The sequence below is a fragment of the Arxiozyma heterogenica genome (assembly GCF_036370985.1).
Source record: "Arxiozyma heterogenica strain weizmannii chromosome Unknown scaffold_21, whole genome shotgun sequence".
Classification (NCBI taxonomy): Eukaryota; Fungi; Ascomycota; class Saccharomycetes; order Saccharomycetales; family Saccharomycetaceae; genus Arxiozyma; species Arxiozyma heterogenica.
Window position 1 is genome coordinate 570,467 of NW_027042674.1, and position 21,904 is coordinate 592,370.

At 30.0% G+C, this 21,904-nt stretch overlaps 10 protein-coding genes across 10 annotated transcripts; 5 read left to right on the plus strand and 5 right to left on the minus strand.

The window, feature by feature from the left end:
* Positions 1-281: 281 nt before the first annotated feature.
* Positions 282-1,580, plus strand: ATG17 (protein kinase regulatory subunit ATG17; the record flags this gene model as incomplete). The annotated part of the gene is made up of 1 exon (XM_064859257.1): positions 282-1,580. The coding sequence occupies one exon, from the start codon at positions 282-284 to the stop codon at positions 1,578-1,580; it is 1,299 nt and encodes a 432-aa protein (XP_064714066.1).
* A 196-nt stretch (positions 1,581-1,776) lies between these two features.
* On the minus strand, positions 1,777-2,226 carry ACP1 (acyl carrier protein; the record flags this gene model as incomplete). Its single annotated transcript, XM_064859258.1, has 1 exon — positions 1,777-2,226. One exon carries the CDS (start codon positions 2,224-2,226, stop codon positions 1,777-1,779), a length of 450 nt encoding a protein of 149 aa, XP_064714067.1.
* A 618-nt stretch (positions 2,227-2,844) lies between these two features.
* On the minus strand, positions 2,845-8,571 carry DCK1 (guanine nucleotide exchange factor DCK1; the record flags this gene model as incomplete). The annotated part of the gene is made up of 1 exon (XM_064859259.1): positions 2,845-8,571. The coding sequence occupies one exon, from the start codon at positions 8,569-8,571 to the stop codon at positions 2,845-2,847; it is 5,727 nt and encodes a 1,908-aa protein (XP_064714068.1).
* Positions 8,572-9,055: 484 nt separating this feature from the next.
* On the plus strand, positions 9,056-9,622 carry RPN13 (proteasome regulatory particle lid subunit RPN13; the record flags this gene model as incomplete). The annotated part of the gene is made up of 1 exon (XM_064859260.1): positions 9,056-9,622. The coding sequence occupies one exon, from the start codon at positions 9,056-9,058 to the stop codon at positions 9,620-9,622; it is 567 nt and encodes a 188-aa protein (XP_064714069.1).
* Positions 9,623-9,707: 85 nt separating this feature from the next.
* On the minus strand, positions 9,708-10,802 carry URA4 (dihydroorotase; the record flags this gene model as incomplete). Its single annotated transcript, XM_064859261.1, has 1 exon — positions 9,708-10,802. The coding sequence occupies one exon, from the start codon at positions 10,800-10,802 to the stop codon at positions 9,708-9,710; it is 1,095 nt and encodes a 364-aa protein (XP_064714070.1).
* Positions 10,803-11,514: 712 nt separating this feature from the next.
* On the plus strand, positions 11,515-12,567 carry MRPL4 (mitochondrial 54S ribosomal protein uL29m MRPL4; the record flags this gene model as incomplete). The annotated part of the gene is made up of 1 exon (XM_064859262.1): positions 11,515-12,567. The coding sequence occupies one exon, from the start codon at positions 11,515-11,517 to the stop codon at positions 12,565-12,567; it is 1,053 nt and encodes a 350-aa protein (XP_064714071.1).
* Positions 12,568-12,738: 171 nt separating this feature from the next.
* On the minus strand, positions 12,739-14,766 carry SEC39 (Sec39p; the record flags this gene model as incomplete). The annotated part of the gene is made up of 1 exon (XM_064859263.1): positions 12,739-14,766. The coding sequence occupies one exon, from the start codon at positions 14,764-14,766 to the stop codon at positions 12,739-12,741; it is 2,028 nt and encodes a 675-aa protein (XP_064714072.1).
* Positions 14,767-15,197: 431 nt separating this feature from the next.
* SIR3 (chromatin-silencing protein SIR3) lies at positions 15,198-18,326 on the minus strand (the record flags this gene model as incomplete). Its single annotated transcript, XM_064859264.1, has 1 exon — positions 15,198-18,326. The coding sequence occupies one exon, from the start codon at positions 18,324-18,326 to the stop codon at positions 15,198-15,200; it is 3,129 nt and encodes a 1,042-aa protein (XP_064714073.1).
* A 1,131-nt stretch (positions 18,327-19,457) lies between these two features.
* On the plus strand, positions 19,458-20,936 carry ECM7 (Ecm7p; the record flags this gene model as incomplete). The annotated part of the gene is made up of 1 exon (XM_064859265.1): positions 19,458-20,936. One exon carries the CDS (start codon positions 19,458-19,460, stop codon positions 20,934-20,936), a length of 1,479 nt encoding a protein of 492 aa, XP_064714074.1.
* Positions 20,937-21,356: 420 nt separating this feature from the next.
* GMC2 (Gmc2p) lies at positions 21,357-21,902 on the plus strand (the record flags this gene model as incomplete). Its single annotated transcript, XM_064859266.1, has 1 exon — positions 21,357-21,902. One exon carries the CDS (start codon positions 21,357-21,359, stop codon positions 21,900-21,902), a length of 546 nt encoding a protein of 181 aa, XP_064714075.1.
* Positions 21,903-21,904: the final 2 nt, after the last annotated feature.

Consider the following 21,904-nt stretch of genomic DNA (forward strand, 5'->3'; position numbering starts at 1 on the left):
TTGCTAATCTTTTTCTTTTTGTTTTTCTATTACACAATTTTATATAACACAAATAAAAGCAGCATATTATATGGTATGTATAGTTAAGATCTAAAGAATATTTACAAGTTATAAGGATATAACAGTCTTCTAACCCAACTCTCGTTTTTTATCAGCCATACAAGATACGAATAGTTCTATGAAAAAAAGTTATAACTTATTCACAGGTTAGAATTTGACGTAATACTGTCAATAAAAAGACAAAAAAGGAGGCTTTGGGATATTCAAATGAATAGAAGTTAATGGATTCGAGTAATTTAAAACATTATTTAAATAATGCTATAAATTATCTTGTTGAAGCGCAATTGATATGTTATGATTGTTCATTAAAGATTAACACTCAGAGGAAACAATTATCTGGATGGCAAAACAAAGTTAGGAAGATTGTTTTTATTCAAGATTGTATAATTAAACAAAGTGAATATCTTTACGAAAATGTGTTGCATGGTAGAATTGAAAACTCCTTATTAAAGGGAGAATGGTCGAAAGATTCGCTTAATCAATTGACAGAAGATATGGAATTTTGGCAAAGTAAGATCGAAGAAAAAATGAAGGAATTGAAAAATACTGAGAATGTTTTGGTAAAGCCACAGAACAAAAGTGGTGCGGTTACACTGGCTGATTATGTTACTGGTGAAAATATAACTTTGTTAAGAGATAAAATTAAAGAAATTCCAAGTATAAAGAAACATATTAACAATATCCATATTCAATATGATGAACTAAATTTAACGATTAAAAATAAATTAATAGATAATAGATTAAATGAATTAAAATCTCTAATTAGGAAAGAATTAAATCCTTATTCAAATAAAGATTTAATTTCAATGTTTACTTTATACCCAAAACAATTGAGTGATTTAGAAGATGATTTAGGAACAATATTATTATCCTTAACCAATCATTTTGACAGATGTAAAATGTTATTTGAAAATGGACAAAAAAAGGAAAATAATTCAGATTCTCTTGCTGATAATAAAAAGGAAAGTAATAATTATATGGAACTATATAAAATTGTGAAAAAGGATGATGAAGAATTACCTTCAATATTAAATACAGTAAAAGAAGTTATTAATGATGTGAATATATCATTAAACAAATCCCGAAAGTTTTTAACTGAAAAAGAAAATATTGTACATCATGTCAAGAGCAAGATTAACAAAATATTGAGTGATTTAAAGAAATATAATGAATATCTTATTGTATTTCAAGATATATACAATCTTATAAACAATTTTAAGGATTCATGTAAACAAGATATGAAAATAATACATGACTTATTTGATTTCTATGAACAGTTCCAAAAAAGTTATAAGAATCTGTTGAAAGAAGCAGATAGGAGACGTAAAATCAGTCTAGAAATACAATCCATATTAAGAGAATGTGAAAATGAATTAAAGAAGTTAGAAATTGAGGATATATCTAAACGTAAAAGATTTTTAGAAGATAATGGCAACTTCCTACCTGGCAATATATGGCCAAATGAAATCGATAACTTTGAATCACTTTATACAATAGAATATTCAATCAAAAAACTTTAATGAAAAGCAAACAAAAATGAAAAAAAAGAAAGTAAGACAGTAAAGTAAAGGATGATATAAAACTAGGTTTGATAATAGTTAATATATATACTTACTTATATATATATATATATAAGTTATTTACATACAAGAATAATGATACGTAGACATAAAAATATAAAAATGGGATAAATACAGAGAGAAAGGTATGCTTTAATTAATTTGCTTCTGGATTAGATAAAATATATTCAACAGTTTCTCCAATGGTTTTTAAGTCATCAGCAATCTTATCTGGAATTTCAATTTCAAATTCTTCTTCAATAGCAACTAATAATTCAACAGTGTCTAAAGAATCTAATCCTAAATCCTTATTAAAAGCTGTCTCTAAGCTAATTTTTTCAGCATCTGTATTCTTATTAAAAGCCTTAATAACATCTTTAATTCTCTTTAAGACTTCATCTTTGTTTAAAGTAGAACCACTTTTAGTGTCTTCGGAGTAAAGACGAATATATTGTAACCTTTGAAATTGGGTAGAAACCGGAACAATGTTTTTAGTACAACAATAAATTGTTCTACTCGCTAAGGAAACACCACTCTGTCTCATAACAGTAGAGTAATGCTTAGTAGCAATTCTTAATGGAGCAGCTCTTATTATGCTTCTTAACATTTTTTCTTTATTTTACGATTTAGCAACTCTGGTAGGTGAGAAGGAAGAATCTGTGATTAATTAGGCACAATAAATGAATAAAAAAATACTACCTTGGAAGGCGCTAGTTGATACTTCTTCTACTGAGTCAGAATTAATCTGATGAGATTTTAGTTATAATGTACTTTATCACTGACATGTTTGACTATGCAAGAATTCTTGATCATTTAATGAATATTAAATGTACTTTTGTATTCTTTATCTTATTTTTAATCCTTCAAACTTATTAGTTAATCATATTTTTTGTGTTCAACAGATGATCACTCTGAACGAGACACACCATTTTCTATTTTAAAGAGTGTACAACAACACCGTTCGTTTAAAGTGATTACTCTAGGGTTCCTACGCATACATTAAATATAATCTTAATCTCATTTTATAAGGCATTCCCAACTGTCTCCCCTAATTCATCAACATAAAAGAGGACAAACCTTCTAATATGATTCACAATTTGGTGCACCTGTTATCACCATCACTTGCAATGTCGATGCTACTTATCTTTATGCTTACTAGAATGTCTGCATAACAATCACTGGCAGTTTCTTCTTATTCTTAGACATCAACGTATTGAAACGCCCTCTATCTTGATTGATTGTGTATAGATGTTGTACATCTCTTGTTGGGGTGCAACTCATCTTTCATGATATCTTCTATTATCATTTCATCAAGATTAATACCATTTCGCTTAATCTCATTCGAAAAACTTTCCTGATATAATTCAACTAGGATTTTATGATTATCATCTTGTATGCCGCTAATTGTTTGTAATCTTTCATTTAATAATAAACAATGGCTCAATAAAACAGTCAGTTTATCTAATAACAGTGCCAATTTTTCAATTTTATTTTTAGCATATTGATCACAAGTGGGTTCTATTAGAAACTTTCTATACTTAGAAAGTCCACCATTTACTGGTGCAGATATTGTTCCTGTTATGTTTCTTGAAAATTCTTGAAACAAATTTAATGACAATTCGTCATTATTTTTGACCGTCTTATAACAACTATACTTTAATGTTGTTAATTCTAAAATCTTTGTCTCTATATCTCTAATGGCATTTTCAATTGGTGATATTCTTCTTTTAATGACATCTTTTACAGGTGACTTATAGAATAATGTTGGAAATTCATCCACCGTAGTATAAATATATTCTTCAACCCATATATCTGCTACATCACTCGATCCAGGTATTCTCTTCGAATATTTGAAGACTTTTAATCCATCATGTAATCTTGACATACTAGTGGTAGTATCTAATATATTATTTGCTTGGTCAATAGCTTTCTCCACAGGTTCCACAGTAACCACACTAATGAATTTATCTATTTTTCTGTTTAACACTGATATTTCATCTTCACTTGGAGTATTCACAACTTGTGAATACGGATACATTTGTAATAATCTACTTTGTATTGATGATATATGTTCAAACGGTAACCCTTCATAAATAAACACCTTATTTCTTAACATTGAAGGAAATCCATTTCCAAAGAATTCCACTTTAAAGTAATTCGGAATCATTTTGTCCACATGCTGCATTTGTATATAAATATGTGATATTTGATCATGAACAAATGCTAATCCATCCATATCATAATTAACTTCGTTGTATGCGTTAAGTAATTTATTGTAAACTGATAATGCTTTCTCAAATTTTAACCCACGAGAAAAATTTCTACCAGCTTCTTTATAAAGATATTCTTTTCTTTCAAACGATGTTTGTTTTGGTAAAGGTGGACATTTAATAGCTGCATAATAATAATATGGGCACCAGTTATATGTGTTTGCGAATAACTCTAAAATTAATGCTGCTTGAACAAAATCTTGTTTTTTAATAAAACCGATGAAAAGGTCATTGATTAATTTTTCAAAATACTCAGGATGATTAATATCCATTAAATGATTGAACAATTTGAATTTACAAATGATCCGTTGATCATTATATTCCAATGATTTAGGTACTTTGTCTAACTCTAATATGTGTTGCAGAAAAATAAACAATTCTTGAAAAAAATCTATAATAGCATGAAAGTGTAAATCATTTTCCGAGATATCAATGGTCATGATAACACATCTAATGTAATTCTTTAGAATTTCCTCCTCAATATGTAAGTTACCTTCTTTGTGAGTATTGTATATCTCTATTACACATTTATTCAATAATTCCACTAAATTACCAGTATATTTCCAATATGACATAATTACATGAAATAAAAATTTACAATAAATTTTAGTCATAGGAATGTCTTTTTGAAACAAAGAAATGATAATTTCCTTTAATAAAAGCGGGGTGTCGACAATTAATTTGTATTTCATTTCAAAGCAATCAGAATGTTGGAGATCCTCTTTCCTTGATATATTCCAAAAGGTTTCCAATAAGAAAAATATTTGCTGCTTCATGTTATCTCTCAGTCTACATATAATTTTACCTGGTAATATGCCTACTTTTAATAAACTTACTACTTTGTGATTGGATATTTTAAATAAGCATTTGAAATAAGAAATCAATAACTTTTTATCCTTTTCTCTAGATTTTTCTGTTAAATTCTTCTTAAAGTAATTTTCTAAGATAAAATCTTTACATAATATTAAAAGTTCAACACAACATTTAATAATAAGAGCAGTAATTCCTAATAGTGTGTTTTGTGGGAAAAAATCAGATTCCACCAAAGATTCTACTGCTTCAATTATTACCATTACAGATTCTTTGTTTAATTTATTAATATAGAACACAGAATCGACCCTCATCTCCAATTTACAGTCTTCTAAAAGAGTCTCAAAAGTAACATAATTCCCATATAATGTTGTTGCAATTGCTGATAATTTGCAAAGAATAGTAGCAATTTCTAATAATATTTCTGATAAAATAATATGGTCCTTGAGTATCAAATCAACAGGATACTGCCATGATTCTAATGTTACAGGAAACAATGCAGTAAATGTGCTTTTGGGATTGTTAAGATTATTTTCCCTATGATATTTGTTCACTTCAAGAAATATCTCACAAATGGATGGAATTAATCTCAGTAAATGTTTCATTAATTTAGGATCTTGAACATTGTCGATGATATACATGATCACAGTGTTACATAGACTAAAGGTATGATAAAATTTAGAATTTCTCATAAATATATGCAATGATTTTAAAATCCATTGAAGTGTTTTACTCAGAAAATAAAATGCAATAGGATCAATATTTAATTGTTCGAAAAATCGAGCCTTTAGTTTTTCATGCCGAATTACAGTTTGTAAAATAAGAAATTTTGTATTTAAATACCTGACTTCCTTTTCATTCAAATTTCTATTATTTATACCTTGTAAAAGTTTACTCCTGATAAAACTTTGGCATATAACTTCAGTGTAACGAAGAATCCTATCCCCAGCAAGATCTATATCTTCACCCAGTATCCATACATTATATGCCTCTAATAATGAATTTTGACCATTCCAAAACCCTCTATCTGATTCCTCGATAAATTTTGAAATTTGAATCATTGTGTTATCTAAAATATTGTACCATTCTGTCTTACAGTCAGTGGAAATAAAAGAGAGCATCAATAGAAATAAAAATTCTTCACAGATATCATTAAGTTGATTTCTGTTAAGCAGAATTCTGTTTTCCAATAAATTATTTATCTCTATTAAAATCCAATAACCTACTTGAGGTAAAGAATCTCTTAACTTTAAATGTCTTCCAAAAAACACAAAAAACTTTTCTTTATAACCTGAATTTGGACTGTGTATTGTCAACCGTAAAAAACTAGCCAAGGATAACACTAACTTTTCAGGTAATTGGTTTTCTAGAAGATCTAGATATACAATCATTTCAAAAAACTGTAAATATTTGATCAACATTTCTTCAAAATACTTATCAAACCTAGCAGAATTCAATTTTTCTATTGCAGCCAGAACCCTTTCACTTTTTTCCTTAAACTCCATCATATTAACTTTCTTTTTCACTCTATCGCTCATTGATAATAATCTATTAAAATCTCTTATAATACTGGGAGGATTGAAATGAGATCCATGATAGGAAATATATACAAATAAATCAATGATTCTATCACCTTGGGATGAAAATAATGGGACCCCTTTCCTAGATAATGATTCTATTATTTTCCCATCTTTAATAATAAGCAGAGAACCGTGTGCCATTAAATATCCATTTATATATGCAAAGATCTTAAACGATTCATTTTTCATTGATGGCAATATATTGATAATAGTAATTATCTCATTAATATATTCTTCAGGTGATACCGATATAGACATCCAACTGTCCAATTCCATAGTTTGTGTGCCGTTAATAAATTTTATATTTTCATTCATTGGAAGAATTTTAATAACAATACTTTTTATATTTGTGATACGATTAGTAATACCAAGTAAAGAAACTTTTCCCAATTTTAAGTATAGTTTTTCAAGCACTCTATTTGATACTATTAGATTTCCATAATTCTCAGAACACTTTACATTTTTATATATAGGATAATTTCCACCAATAGATTCTATTTCTTTGATACTAACAGTGATGGACTTAGCGTGACGATAAGATATAAGATCGTCCACGGAATTAGTAAGAATATTTGTAATTAGGGATCCCCACTCTTCCTTGATGTGAGTAATACTCGAATGTCCTACTATATTCTTATAAGTCCCATATTTGGGTTTTTCTTTGTCATCTTTTGAGACACATGAATAAAGGTTTACAGTAAATTTATATATATCTTCGTTTCTATGTTGCGTCAAATTAGAATTTGATGGTAATTTGCTTTTGAAAATAGACGAGATATCAATAATGCCAATGGCAACACCTTGATTAATTTTATGAATCTTACTCACCATATTTGTATCTTTAATAAGTGTAAGGGGCTTTATAAAGGAGGATAAAATTATATCTTTTTTAAAGGATATTTTAATTTCTTTTTTTAAAACAACAACCAAAAAAACTCTGTTATTATACACAACCGATTTCAGCAAATCTTTGAAAAATACTGGGCAATGTAAATTAAATGTAGAAGTGTTTTTCAAAGATTTATATGGTATCTCTAAAGGTTCTGTAATTAATGTCTCATCTTCGGACATCAGTGACACAATTACCGTTAATTTATTTAATCCATGCATGCCATTTACCATAGCGGTTGAAATTTTCCAAATATTTATTAAAACATTTGTAGTCAAATAATCATGAATAACTATATCAGAAGCCAAAGGTATATCACATGTAAACCTTTTCTTTGTCATTTGAGAGGAGATTAAATATTGATGCTGATGGTTTAATAATGCATATGTTAGATATTCATTTACAAATTTCTGTAAGTTTGGATAATTAATTTCTAATGTATTATTATATAAATATAAATTAGGGAAAATTGAATCATAACCATAAGTGTCAACTATTGTTATTGCATTTTTCTTCGTATTTTCAACAATGTCAGTTGATTGTTTTGTAGAATCACATACAAAAGATATGATCTTGGACACATTAGATAATAATTGATTAATTGATTCGATTATCTGTAATCTCTCGCTCTTCAAACATAATTTATAGGATAACTTATAATATAATGCCGAAATCTCATTAAAGAAATCGGTTAAATGGTCGAATAAAATATAGTCTTGGTTTGAATAAAATATATATATATATGAACACAATATGTTTAGGAAAATATGTATATCTCTTTGCAACGAATTTAAATCACTTAGTTCCTCATTAGATAACCATATATGCAAGGGAAAAGATGAAGGCAAACTGACATCAAAATTTGAAATATTAAATGCTTGAAACAGAGAAGAGTTAGATTGGACATTAAGATTAAAAGTAAGATCATTAATCCATTTGCGTTTATTAGTAGAGCTATTATTATTATTAGTAGAGCTATTATTATTATTATTATTATTATTATTATTATTATTATTATTATTATTATTATTATTATTATTATTATTATTATTATTATTATTATTATTATTATTATTATTATTATTATGGATACCTTTCTTGTCAAAATAAACATATTTATATGGCACAACGACAATCTTCGATCTCATATCATTTAATTGAATATCTGAAGTATTAATTAGTGAATAAATATAATCCACCGGCATTCGACTTGAATATAAATAACCTCTACACCATCTTTTATCTTCAGTCAATTCAAATATGTAAACCTTAGAGCCAACATAAACGTCATGATATTTAAATTTAACTTGATCATTATTATTTAATTCTGGATGTTTCTGCAAAGGGAGAAATGATTTAATTACAGTGGCCTCTATCACGTCATCAGTTGCGAACCAGCGCATTTTCAACAATTATAGATAGCAGATGTCGGCATATACATTCACTTATTGAATTTGTCTACTCTACAAAAAAATAAAAGACATCTGTACCTGATAAATAGAGAAATATATATTGTGCATGCTCAGTCGTATCGTATAAACATCTTTCCCTTTTCCTATATCTCTAGCTTTGTATATTCATATCAATATTTCTTGCGACAATTCTCAAATTGAAATATCCGCCCTTCTTTTAAAAGTGAAAATCCTAAAAAAAAAAAAATAAAAAATTAAGAAAGAAAAGGTTTTAGAGCAATTTTGAGTGTTAAAACTTGTACAATGCAAGGTAGTAGAATAGCGTATTCTATAAAGTAGAAGATATTCTCACCACGATGTATAAGCTATAGACGCTAACAAGCTTTTCGAAAGATAAGTTGGAGAAACGATATTTAATTAGAAAAAACAGAGAATAAAGAAAGGACGAGTGGTAGAGAAGAGAAAGAAAGGAAAAATGTCATCAGTTATAACATTCAGAGCAGGTATAGCTACATACAATGAAGACACAAAGATGTGTGAACCAAAACCAATGCAGGGAGTTATCACTATCCGTCCAAGTGGACAAGATGAAGATGGGGAGGATGCTGAAGTGGGGGTTGAGGACGATTATGGAATGAAGTTCTGGGATTTCCAATGGAAGACAAAAGATCGTACAGTTAAAGAGGATAAATCGTTATGTGAACCCATAGAACTAATTTTAATACCTGGAGAGACCAAGTGGGTTCATGTGAAATCGTGTCCTGATGCAAGAATGTTTGCATTAATCTTTTCTTCGAATGAGAAATATTTCTTTTGGTTACAAGATAAGAATCTAGATGGATTAAAATTGAACGAATTGAACGAAAATGATCAGATTATATTTAATAAGATTACTGATCTTTTGAAATTAAGTTTGGAGGAGGATGATGCAAATACAATTGAAGCTAGTGATTCCAATGAGAAATCTCCAGAAACTGATAATAATAACGATAATGACGATGAACAAAACAATGATATCATCATGGCCAATGCAGCAGCATAAAACAAGTTCTGCGCACACTCACATCTACATATATCTACATACATATACATATGCATATATATATATATACAAATAGGTAAAACAATTATACAAATTTAACATCCCAATCTAATTCATGTCCAGACATAAATGGTATTAAAGTAACATTACCATCCTTCGAGACAAATTCATTCTCAATCTTCGTCTTTGATTTGAATAAAATACAATTATCATTACTTGATTGAATTAAATTTGGATTGATCTTATAAAATTGTAATGGGAATTTAGATACAAACCCAGACAATTTATCCAAGGAGTTATGTTGTGCAAAAATCTCTGCCAAATATTGCAAAGCATACCGCTGAGTGAAGATCCCAGCTGAAACATTGCAATATCTCTGTTTATTTTGTATAGGATGTGGGGCAGAGTCCGAGCCAAAGATAAACCATGGTTTCCCAGATATGGCAGCAGAGATTAGAGCATGCTGATCTGCAGGTAACTTAGCTACAGGTTTACAGAAATTGATTGGATTGCTTGCCCAATCATCGACGGTGATCCAGAGATGATGAGCGGTGATGGAACCAACAACACGGATATCGTTTGGATCAGCAACATTTTCGTTGATTTTATTTATGGTTTCGATAGCCTCTTTTGTGGTAGCGTGTTCAAGGATGATCTTTAAATTGGGGAAATCGTTATGTAGTTTGAGTAGAGCTGGTAAGAAATGTTTCTCAGCATTTAACACAGTGATGTCGTTTTGTGGGCTGGAAGGTTTTTCACCGTGTAGATTGAGCACCAAACCTGTTCTTTCCATAACTTTAAAGATAGGATAAAATTGGGAAAAGTCGTTTGGATCCACATTTGAATCACTTGAATTTGTGGTGACACCGGCAGGATAACATTTAATCCCATGAATCAAATTTTTTTTTGCACCTTGTTCGACCATTTGAGGGTCCAATTTATTGGACAAGTAGAGACTCATAAGGAAAGTGGTCTTTGGAGACAAAGCTTGCAATTTTTCTTTATACTGACGGACTTGTTCTAGTGAAGTAATAGGTGGTTGTAGATTAGGCATGACATAGACTACAGAGACACCTCCATCTCTAATCATGGGTGTCACCAAGTCACACATTTCACCATCTCTAAGATGAACATGCATATCACAGGTCAACCCTAGTGAAATTTCTGTGGAATCAGTCATCGTGGTATTTTGTAAGGTGTAGTCGTGGTTTCAATTGCAGTCGCAGCCCCTTAATCTGGTATTTGGTATTTTGCTAGGTACTAAACAGCAATATCTATCCAAACATATACCGTAACATTAAACCAATACATCTATCTACGAACAGACACAATTACATAATATATAATACATAATACATAATATATAGATAATGTATATTATATAATATCGGTAATATTAATCTATAAAAAGATAGTTTACCCTGCTTTCAGAAACAAAAAAAAAAAAGAAAAAGAAAAAACATAAAAAAATCTCGAACAACAAAAAAAACGTATTGGGTGTCTGGGTGGATACTTTGACGTCGTTGTCGTCCAAGATGATTCATTGTGGATGTCTGGGTGTTTTATTTTTTTTTGTTTCTGTAAAATCTTTCGAAGAAATTTGTTTGTGGTGCTTATTTTCTTCTTTCTATTAAATCATGTAAGTGAAGAAAGAAAGAGGAGGTCGAGTATCTCAGATGCGATGCGAGAGAGCGAGGAGGGAGGAAGAAAGGTTGGAAGGAAGCTGTACGGTAGACATTTGCACATATGGCAGATCTATATACAGAACTAAGATAGAGTGGTGTAGAGTGAACTGGAGTATTGTCAATCACCTTTTGACAATCATACTACCCTTGATATAAGCCCAACTCCTCTGGTATTCGAAGGGAGCTACTGGGAAAAGACCTATAAATATGAAATCCATAAGAGCTAATCCGCTATCTTCACACGTTGGAAGTAGAATAGTCTTTACTCATACTATTAATTTAGCTAGTTCACGTCATCTTCATGTTTCATTTATCAATCACTATGCAAGGACTAGATTCTCCCCACGTAAAAATGACAAACAGAAGAAACAGAAAAATCCATCTCCAACAACACTATTCCCCATCAAACCATCAACAAATTTGAGAGTAACCGATCCTATCCCGCCTACTAAGGACAATATTCAGTGTTCTGAGTCTCATCCTTTGTGGCAATTTTTCCATGATAAGCAATTCATTAGATCCTCCGACCAACTGGATTTGACCTCAAGAGCTTGGTCCATCCCAGAGTTGCGCAGAAAATCCTTTAATGATCTACATTCCCTTTGGTACAATTGTCTGATAGAGAGAAATAGATTGGCTAGAGAAATTCATCTCATTAGAGCTGGTCTACATACAGAGATCGATTCCTTTGTCACTGTGGATGAAAGAATAAGAACTACCATGTGGAGAATTAGACATGTCTTGTCTGAGAGAGATATTGCTTTTAAGAATGCCATATCAAATGATCTTGAAAGACAGAAATTGATTGATGAGTTTTCTAAGACATTCACACAGGTGAATCTAGATTCAAATTCAAATTCTCTTGCTAAAGATCTTGAGAACGATGATTCATGGGAAAAGTTGAAACGGTTCCAATTGGCCGTCTTTGGTATCAATGAGATTATTGAAGAAAACAAAACTATCGATAAGAATTTCGTACATGGTATAAAATTGGTGGCAAATCTAAAATTACAAAAACTATCGTCAATTGACCCAAGTATTAAGGATTGGTATATCAATAAATGGGGTGGTAATCAATTAACTGATATTGCTCAATGCTTTGTGGTATTTTCTTGTGAAAATGACGTTAAATCTACTTTAGATGCCTGTTCTATAGTTAACGAATTGAGATCGGATCCATCAAAATTGATACCTGAAAATAAAGAGATTCAAACAGTTAAATCTTATATCCAAAAACTGATTGAATTCACCGATGGGTGAAGAGTTTTAAAAGTTTTTACTTTTAATAACTTTTTATTACTTCCATGCACTCAACAATACCAATAATAATAGTAATAATAAACATGGTTATTTTCGTGTACATAGTGAATACATACTCGTATAAATATTATTAATATTTTGCAATAACAATCATCTATTAGTTTACCTTATTCATTTATTCATTTCTTTTGAATAAATATTTTGTATTTGTAAGTTCAAATTATTCCATTGATTTGTGACAATCTCGATCTCTTCTTCCGGACAAATTTTTAAAAGACTACTTAGTATCTGCATTTGTTTGGAAATAATATTTAAGTCAGCCTCGTTATCCTCACCTTTACAATTAATCATATCATTGTCCATAAGTCGATATTTTGCAACTTGGAATATAGTTAACCAATACCTTCGACCATTTTCATCCTCTTCTAGTAATTCGTTAACATGGCTAGATGCATATGAGAAATCATTATAAACCAATGAATAATCGATATGTAATGATAATAGGTCTGTGAAATCTGTTTCCTTTTCAGGGCATTGTAAACTTATCAGTATTTTGTTCCATAATGGCCATGTGACTTCTCTTATATCGTGACGATAGAAATTTGGATTCAATTCTAGTAAAATCCTAATTATCTCAATTGGACAATCTCTATATTTTAATATACTATTAGGAGATTTTGTAGTTGTGTCCGTGAATGATCTGTTTACCTTATCTCCATCCGTACCTTGAAATTTCCATTTTGATGATATATATAAATCACGACACAGTGAAGTCAATTGGTTAAGTCTATTTGAATATTTATGATAAGTATCATATTCATTTATATATTTTAGTAGAGTCTCTGCATTTGAGAATTCTATCGAATTTATTCTGTTAGCATTATGGAAATATTGCCAAAATTTATCAACTAATAAAATAACAATTTTCTCTATGTTATTCTCATTTGGCGATATTCTATCAACTGTTAGTGAAATTAAATGAAATTTCTCAAATTGTAAGGTTGTCTCTAAGACTATCTTGATGACTCGATCCATGTCACTTTTATCACTAAAATTTATTTTATTAAATAATGTGATAGGCTTTAATAAATCCAAGACTCTATTTTCATTGCATCTGAATACTGTATCACATAAATCAGTAAATTTTGTAAATTGTGTTTCTTTATCACCATTTGAGATAATGTATAAATCTATTAGACTGTAGTTAATTATTGATGAATAATCCTTCACAGACTGGCAATACATTTTGATTTCTTTGTTAGTAATGGGATATTTACTTGATGTTGCATCATCATCAATTTGATTCAAAAAATCGTTAACGATTTGTCTTATATCGATAAAGCTAACCATTTCTTTACTATTGACAAATAATATATCCATTGTTTTGGATTCTATTTCAGATAAATCTTTTTCGAATGTTATGCTTCTCAATATTTCAAATAATTTATTAAGTTTTTGGTACTGTAAAGGGTTATTGATCACCAATTTATTTTCATTATAATAATCATTAAGAAACAATTTATAAAACTTATTATCATATGTCAAATAAGGAATCAATTCATTTTCTAAAACATTAGGGTCATTTGAATTAAACCATTCAAACATATTATTTTCCTGCAATATGACATCTTCAAAATCACGAATCTTAACCTGAGTAGATAGTCTTTTATTGAAATATGAGAGAGGTTTTACGATACCCTCCATCCATTGGTCAATTTCTGAATTTTGCCCCTTTATTAAATGCCATAATGGTTCATAGGCCAATGTATTACTTGGATTAGCTTCATTACATATAATAACCCTTTTTTGGAACCAATTCAACTTATCATCTAATAATCCTAGTTCATTCAATTTACTATTAACATAACGTTGGACTTCATCATATCTTTTATCAATGGTTTCATTGTCCATCTCAACCATATACAATAAATCTGGACAATTAGAAATTTGTGAAATGATAAGATCATCATTATTGTTATCATTGTTATTATTTTTTTTTATCCCAAGTTCATTACTATTTGAGTTATTCGTTTGAAACAAAAATTTCAAATTTATCGAATCGTCTAGTTCAGGCCATAATACTATAACTAAATTAATGAACTCTTGTGAATCGAAAAATTTCCTGTATATTTTACTCAAATTAGTTGAATCTCCGTTACTGGAATGAAAACAAGCTATTAAAAATAATTTCTTGTCCATGTCTCTTATTTATTTTGTACCAACTTAAATAAGATTTGATCGCACTACTTGGTTGTTTATTCCTTACAACAAAAGGTGTTAATATTACTACAAACCATCTATACATATTAGTATATTTTATATATTTTGAATACGTGGGAAAAATTCGACATTGTAGTTTTGCCATTTTTTTTATTTTTTTTTGAATTATCTTGTCAATCTTCATTTACATTGGTAATTTTACTTAGTAATAAGAAAGCCAGATGAATAACAATGATAAAATATTTGGAATATTACTAATTAATATATGATCAGAGGAGACTTGTTGATACAGTATTCATGTATATCAGTTAGGATAGATATTTGATAATACATCACATATATACTACAAGGTATCACTAAGTTGGGACAAGAGTTGGGTTGCTTTAATAATAATTATTACTTTAATAACCTTAAACATTTATGGTAGATAGATTTGAATTATAAAACAAAGCTGAAATTGGCATGTTTATTTTAATGGTTTTTGCTTGATTAACGTTCTTTGTATCCTCCTTTGTAACAACTAAGAACTTTAAGGAGACTAAATGATGAATAATCTTATTCCAATTTAATACTTCAAAGATTTCTTTACTGTAGTTATGTGATTCTTTGGCTCCTGCCCTAGGTGTGTTATCAGAATCAATGATCAATGTTTGTAGTATATTAGCAATGAAACTGTTTTCTTTATTATTGTTAACTAGTTGAATCATTTTATCATATATTTCTTCAGTTTCTAAGAAATAGGTCATTTTCTCACTAACACATAAAGAGCAACTGAATAAAAATAATTTTTCAATGTACGACAATTTTTTGTATTGTTCGTCATCAATAATTATGTTTGTTTGATCCAATGATTTTAAAATTGCATTCAAATCTATTTCCTTTTCATTTGGCAAATCGGAAAGAGAGAATTCCTTATTACTTTTCAAAAATATGTTTTGTTCCTTAATGTATTCATCAATTACATAATCACTGGCGTTTTCAATGATACGTACGGCAGATCCAGCGTCATTGTTAGTTAAACATATTTTTTTACATGCTTCAGTTATTGTTTTATCATCCATATAGGTATTTATTACTTTAGAGATGCTCTTACTGTTGTTACTATTATTATTCTCTTCATCCTTGTTGATTTGAATTTTTTCAAATATTATATCCAAAGTTTTTGTGTCTTGATATATTTTATACTTGTAATTATCTTTCAAATTTCTTAAATGGTATTCAACAATTTTAGATAACTCTTTATCGGAATAATTTTCAAATGGAATATGATGATAATTTATCTTTGAAAGAACATGTTTTCCTAGAGATTGTTTAATTAAATCTGGATTTTGTCCCACAGCAATAACAATTAATTTAGAATTTGGAAAGGTAGTCCAAGAAAAGAATTTGAATAATAAATTTGGATTTTCATTACATAATAAATCCAAATCATCAAGTACAATTATTGAGTGACGTTTTCTATTTTTATCAATTGATGCAAAAAAGAATTCTAATGAACATTCAATAGCATCAGGACTTAAAAACTCATCTTTGTGATCAGACAATTTATCCCAAACATATTTATATAAACTGTCACACATGGTTCTACGATTCAATATTGCAGTATTGAAAATAGATAACTCTTTATAATCACTAGATTTCTCTAGTTCATGTATTAGTCTATTAACTATTGAGGACTTACCATTGCCAGATCTTCCATTGATGTAAAGTGCTTTAGATTCATTTTTACGTAAAGAATCAAATATCTCTAAATAGCATCTAGCAAACTCCTTCGATCTGGCGGGAAGAGACACAAAATCCTGAATAACTTGAATTATTGATTTGTCATCACTAATATCTTTTTGTTTCTTCAGTGTGGAGAAAATAGTTGGAGTTCTTTGGTTGTTAGGAACAGTTGGTTTTATTTTAGTTTCTAACGCGGCTATATCTAATGATTTTAAAGTAATATTACTATCATTTGAATTTTCTGAAATATTACTTGAAAAGTTTTGTGAAGGATCTTTTGAATTATTTTCGAACTTGGATTTTAACCTGGCATATTTATCTTTCAATTTGTTAAGGTCAACAGATAGTTGTTTTGTTTCTTGAGTTGCTAGTTCCATAGAATTGTCACCTTGTGTGTGTGTTGATTCTGGAATTATTGATTTTGATTTTTCTAACGGGGATGATGGTTGTGGTTGAGACGTGATCTTACGTAATGGTGTATCTTCCTCGGAATCAGATTCAGATATGACTTTTTTCTGTGGCTTGTTTTTAGAAAGTTTTCTTTCTTTTCTTTTTGGCCCGTATAATTCTTTTCTTAAAGCACTACGCTTACGATGAACACGTTCCAATCTTTCTTCTTCTTCCGAATCAGGTAAATGTGAGGAAGAGGAGGAGGAATCAGAGACCAATTCAGCATCATCAGCAACAACAAAACTGTCCTCCTCATTTTCTGAAGGAGAAGTGAGTTCCTCTTCCTTTTTTTCCTCTTCCTCTTTTTCCTTTTCCTCTTTTTCTGCTTCTTCTTTTAATTTTTGATCAACATTAGCATTAGCTTCAGCTTTATCTTTAATTTCTCCAGACTTTGATAGCGAGGTGTTTTTATTGGGATAATTAGAATCACTATCAGAATCTTCAGTAAATAACTTTTGTTGTTGTGGTTGTTGTTGTCCCATTACAGGTTTATTTTGAGTAATTGAGGAATTTGAAGTTGGTGAAGAATTTTTTGGCGGAGTAGTCTTATTTAGAATAAAAGAAGCTGGAACTTCCGAAGAAGACCATTCATCTTTGATATCTGGTTCTACCAAACGTTCTTTCAATTGTAATCTACTTTGAGTAACAGCATGTGTATTGGAGGAAGGGGCAGAAGATGAAGGCACTTTTCTACTAGTACTACTGGAAGGTTTTTCTATCCTTACAGTCATTTTCTTTAAATGTTCTTCCGAACTTTTCGGTTCCATCATTTTGATTCTTTTGACTTCTTTATTTATGTCCATGGAAACAAAGCTTTCAGCAGTAGGTTCACATATGTACCTAATGAAAAAATCTTTATCTTCAGCTAGTTTATCCTTTGGGATCTTATCATATTCAGCTTTAGTTACGACGTTAGCGATATCGATGAAATCCTTTAGCCAGATTTCAGACAACTCAGCAGTTAAGTAAATTTCGTTTAAATTGATCCCCTTGAAGAAAATATCTTTCAGTTCTTCATTTGATAAGCCCTTTTTCAACATTAACGGATCGAATTGAGTATAATATTTAGTCGGATTCAATTCAAACCATCTAAGATAAGAGAACGCCCAGATCTCAATTAGATTGTTCAAAGTGTTTTGACGGATCTCGTGTATCAAGTATATGGAGTATGTTTTTGTCACTTCGTCATGCATGACGACACTATTCCCGCGACCGAAACTTAACCCATCAGAGATTCTTTGTATGTAGACATTTTCTATGGCACCACCTTTTCTGGATCTTCTTCTAGAACCAGTAGTGATATTACCGTGTTCATCGGTAGTGATGACTTGCCAACCTTCTAGATCCTTATGTGAGGTAGCCATATGTTTTGTTCTGTTTTGTTGTTTGTTTGTATATATATATATATATATATATATGCGTGTGTGTGTGTTTGTGTGTGTGTTTGTATTAAGAGCGAAGAATAGATTAAATGAATTAATCAATTAAGTAAGTAAATATATATGTGTCCTCTGTTCTTGTAAGGATAGTGGGGTTTTACTTTCTTTCCCTATCTTTTTATTATTATTTTATTCCTTCTTTTTATTTTTTTTATTTGCAGGTAGATACACAGGGGGACTCTTAAATAGAAAATGTTTAAAATAAAGACCAAAGGGGTTAATGTGACCTGTATCGACTCAAGCAATGGAAACAAATATTATTAATTATCAATGGACGGCGTTTGAGTCGGTATTTCACGTGCAAATACTGAGATTGGTGAAATTGATTTCATCTAAATAACCAATCTTCTACGAATTTTTTGGCTTTTTTGTTTGTTTATTCGTGTTTCCCAAAATTATTCCTCAAACGAAGAAAATAAGAAAAAGAAAACTCAGAATTTCAAAGAAAAAGTGACTTTTCTTTTCTTTTCTTTTTCTTGTGTGGCTGTGAGATTTCCTCGACTCAATTGACGTGGGCAAAATAGCAGGAAAAAAAATAATCGAAACTGAAACTGAAACTGAAGCTGGAACTGAAAGAAAGAGGTAAATAATAGAAGATCGAAACAGTTTTGGGCAGCGAGAAGGAAGATGCATTTGGAAAAGAGAAAGGGAAAGAGAGAAAAAAAAAAGAAAGAGAATAGCGAGTATGGTTATGTTAGATATTTGTCTTCATAAGAACGATATCATATATTATCAATGGGGAAGTGTTTTTTTTTTTATTTTTGATTAAAATATACTAAGTCTTCAATATCAAGAATATCAGATAAAACGATAGAACTATAGAGTTTTGTTTGTTCATTTGTTTTAATATTTATTTTTTTTTTATTCTTTTTCTTTTTCTTTTTTTCATGTATCTTATGTGTGAATTGGATTAAAGGTTACCATAAAGTTGAAGACGTTATTTCTCCTGGACTTATTTATTTTGTTAAACATACATCGTAATTCTTTTTGGATTTTTTTTTCTTCTGTTCTTTTCTTTATTTATTCTTTCAAATTTGTGTTCTAACGTGTTCTTAAATGAATTTTAAATTGATCTGTTCCAAAATCAAAAAACGTCTCCTGTTGCCGTTCCAGGATCTAAATGATTTGGAAAGACTAGTTCAGAGTATCCGATTACTTTCAAGTATAATGCTTATTATCTTCGGATTGATTATTACCACTGTACCGTATTACAAACCACAAAGTATATATATAGGACGATTGAGTACATTAAAGGCTGATATCGCAAAGGGGGTCTTCACTGTATTGAAGCAAAGTATTGAATCCAGTGGAACCACAGATACAACTAATGGGGTCGGTTTAACAACGTCTGAAATTTTGGTTTTGACCTCTTATACCTTCGAAGAAGTTCATGGCGTGCCTGCATACATTCTTGTCACTCTCTATGGTAGTTGTGATGTGAAATATAGTGATAGTAACGATGATGGTAGCAGTAATAGCAGTAGTAGTAGTGCTACTACCACTACTACTACAGAGGACTATAGTCCAATTTCACTAAATGCTTGGGATGCTAAGAATAGCACAAAATTGGTGTTTGATTGTACATATCAAGGACCCGATTATCTTTTTGATTATAAAACTACTCTTTCTAGTGTGGGATTGGATATCGTTTTAGAATATGCCTATGGTTCATATTCTACAGGTAGAAATAATGGGAAACCATCTTATGATTTCTATATGCAGCGCCTGTCAATGTTGAAACAACATGTATTAAAGCTTTTTTTCGCGGTATTGGGTGTTCAAGTTATTTTCATATTTTTATCATTGTGGTATTATTATATAAAGGGTAGAAGACTAAACGAGTTTCCAGAAAAGTTTCTTTTACACTTACTTTCATTTTTATCGTTATTTGTATTTATTGCCGGTATGATTAGTACAATATGTTTACTTTGGATTAACTATTCAATGCAAAGAAAAATCACAAAAGAACTACAAGCCTTTGGATTTTCCTACCATATAGGGGTTGGTTGGGTCACATGTATGATATTCTGGGTTTTCTTTTCTGGTGTATCATGTCTTGTTTGGTCTGGTTTAGAGTGGTGTGTTACTTCAAATAATTCTTCGATAGATGATTATGAAGATGAGATTCTTGTTAATTCACACCAAATAAATAAATTTACTGACAATAACAACGATAATGATTTGGAGTTGAAAGACAAACAAAGTGGTAGTTTAAGAGTTTTATCCATTGATAGGAATATCGATGATTCCAATATGTCAATTTCATCTGTTTCCGCATTTGTTTCAAATTCTGATATCAATAGGAGTAACAATAGGACACAACAGAGGTACATGAATAGTACTGCGAACAACGACGATACCGATGAAAATGATAACGGTTTTACATATGAACTGCAAAGTATTGAATTTAGATCTAGTGATGATTCTGACTTTCAACGACATAATTTCAGTGGGTTTAATAGTGATGATGCATATGATGAGGACCATTACAGCATTCAAAGGATGGTTATCCCATCCTCTTCTATTCAATTTTAATATCTTATAAAAGAACTTACATGTATAGATATGTCTTGTGTATGTATTTGCATGTATATATATATTCTTTTCGATACCCCTCATGTATACGTACCTATAAAAATAATGATAGACTGCTTTTTTGAATAAGAATTATTAGATCGTTCAGCAGATAATGTTGTGTCATATCCCTGTCTATTCGTACAGGTACATATATATAGTTGACATTACTTCATTCTTCATATTAGTGAAAGTGGTTGTATATCCATTTTTCTAAGATAAGTTATTGAATTTAATATAAAAGTTAAGTTGAAAAAGGAAGACAGTGACGGCGCTTAAAAAGACAACTTTCAATACTAAGTCAGAAAGAACATAGATATTCACTGTTTAATTAAACAATACTTGATAGCAAATATAGAAGAATAAAAAAATAGGATTATTATGGAATCATTGACAAATACTAAAGAACATTCAAATCCACCGAAAGAACAGGAAGATGGCGTTGCTAAAACCTTGCAAGTTGCTCATAATTTAGAGTCATCTTTTTTAAAAGATTGGCAAAGCGATACTCATGTCTCTGAAGTACAAGAATTGATTAAAGCACACAAAACTATAAAGAACATAGAAAAGATGACGCATTCTATTAGGGATTTATTTCAAGAATGTAAGGGTGATCGTGATAATTCTATGTGTCTCACAGTCGAGAAAATGGAATGGGAAACTCTCCATGATGTAGCTTCCATGATTATACAGGAATACACAAGTAAAGTTGATCAAATTATGATGAAGTTAAATGATCTAAGTCGACAGATTATGTTATGGCAAGAAGCAGCATTTATTATGGATTCCCATAGAGGAATAGGCCAGGTAAGTGAGTGTCAGGATTGGATAACTTTAAAAGAAATATACTTAGATTACAAGCATAAAGTTCTTAACGATTCAATTAATGAAATAAAGAATACTGTGGCAAGACTACCCAATAATTAGTA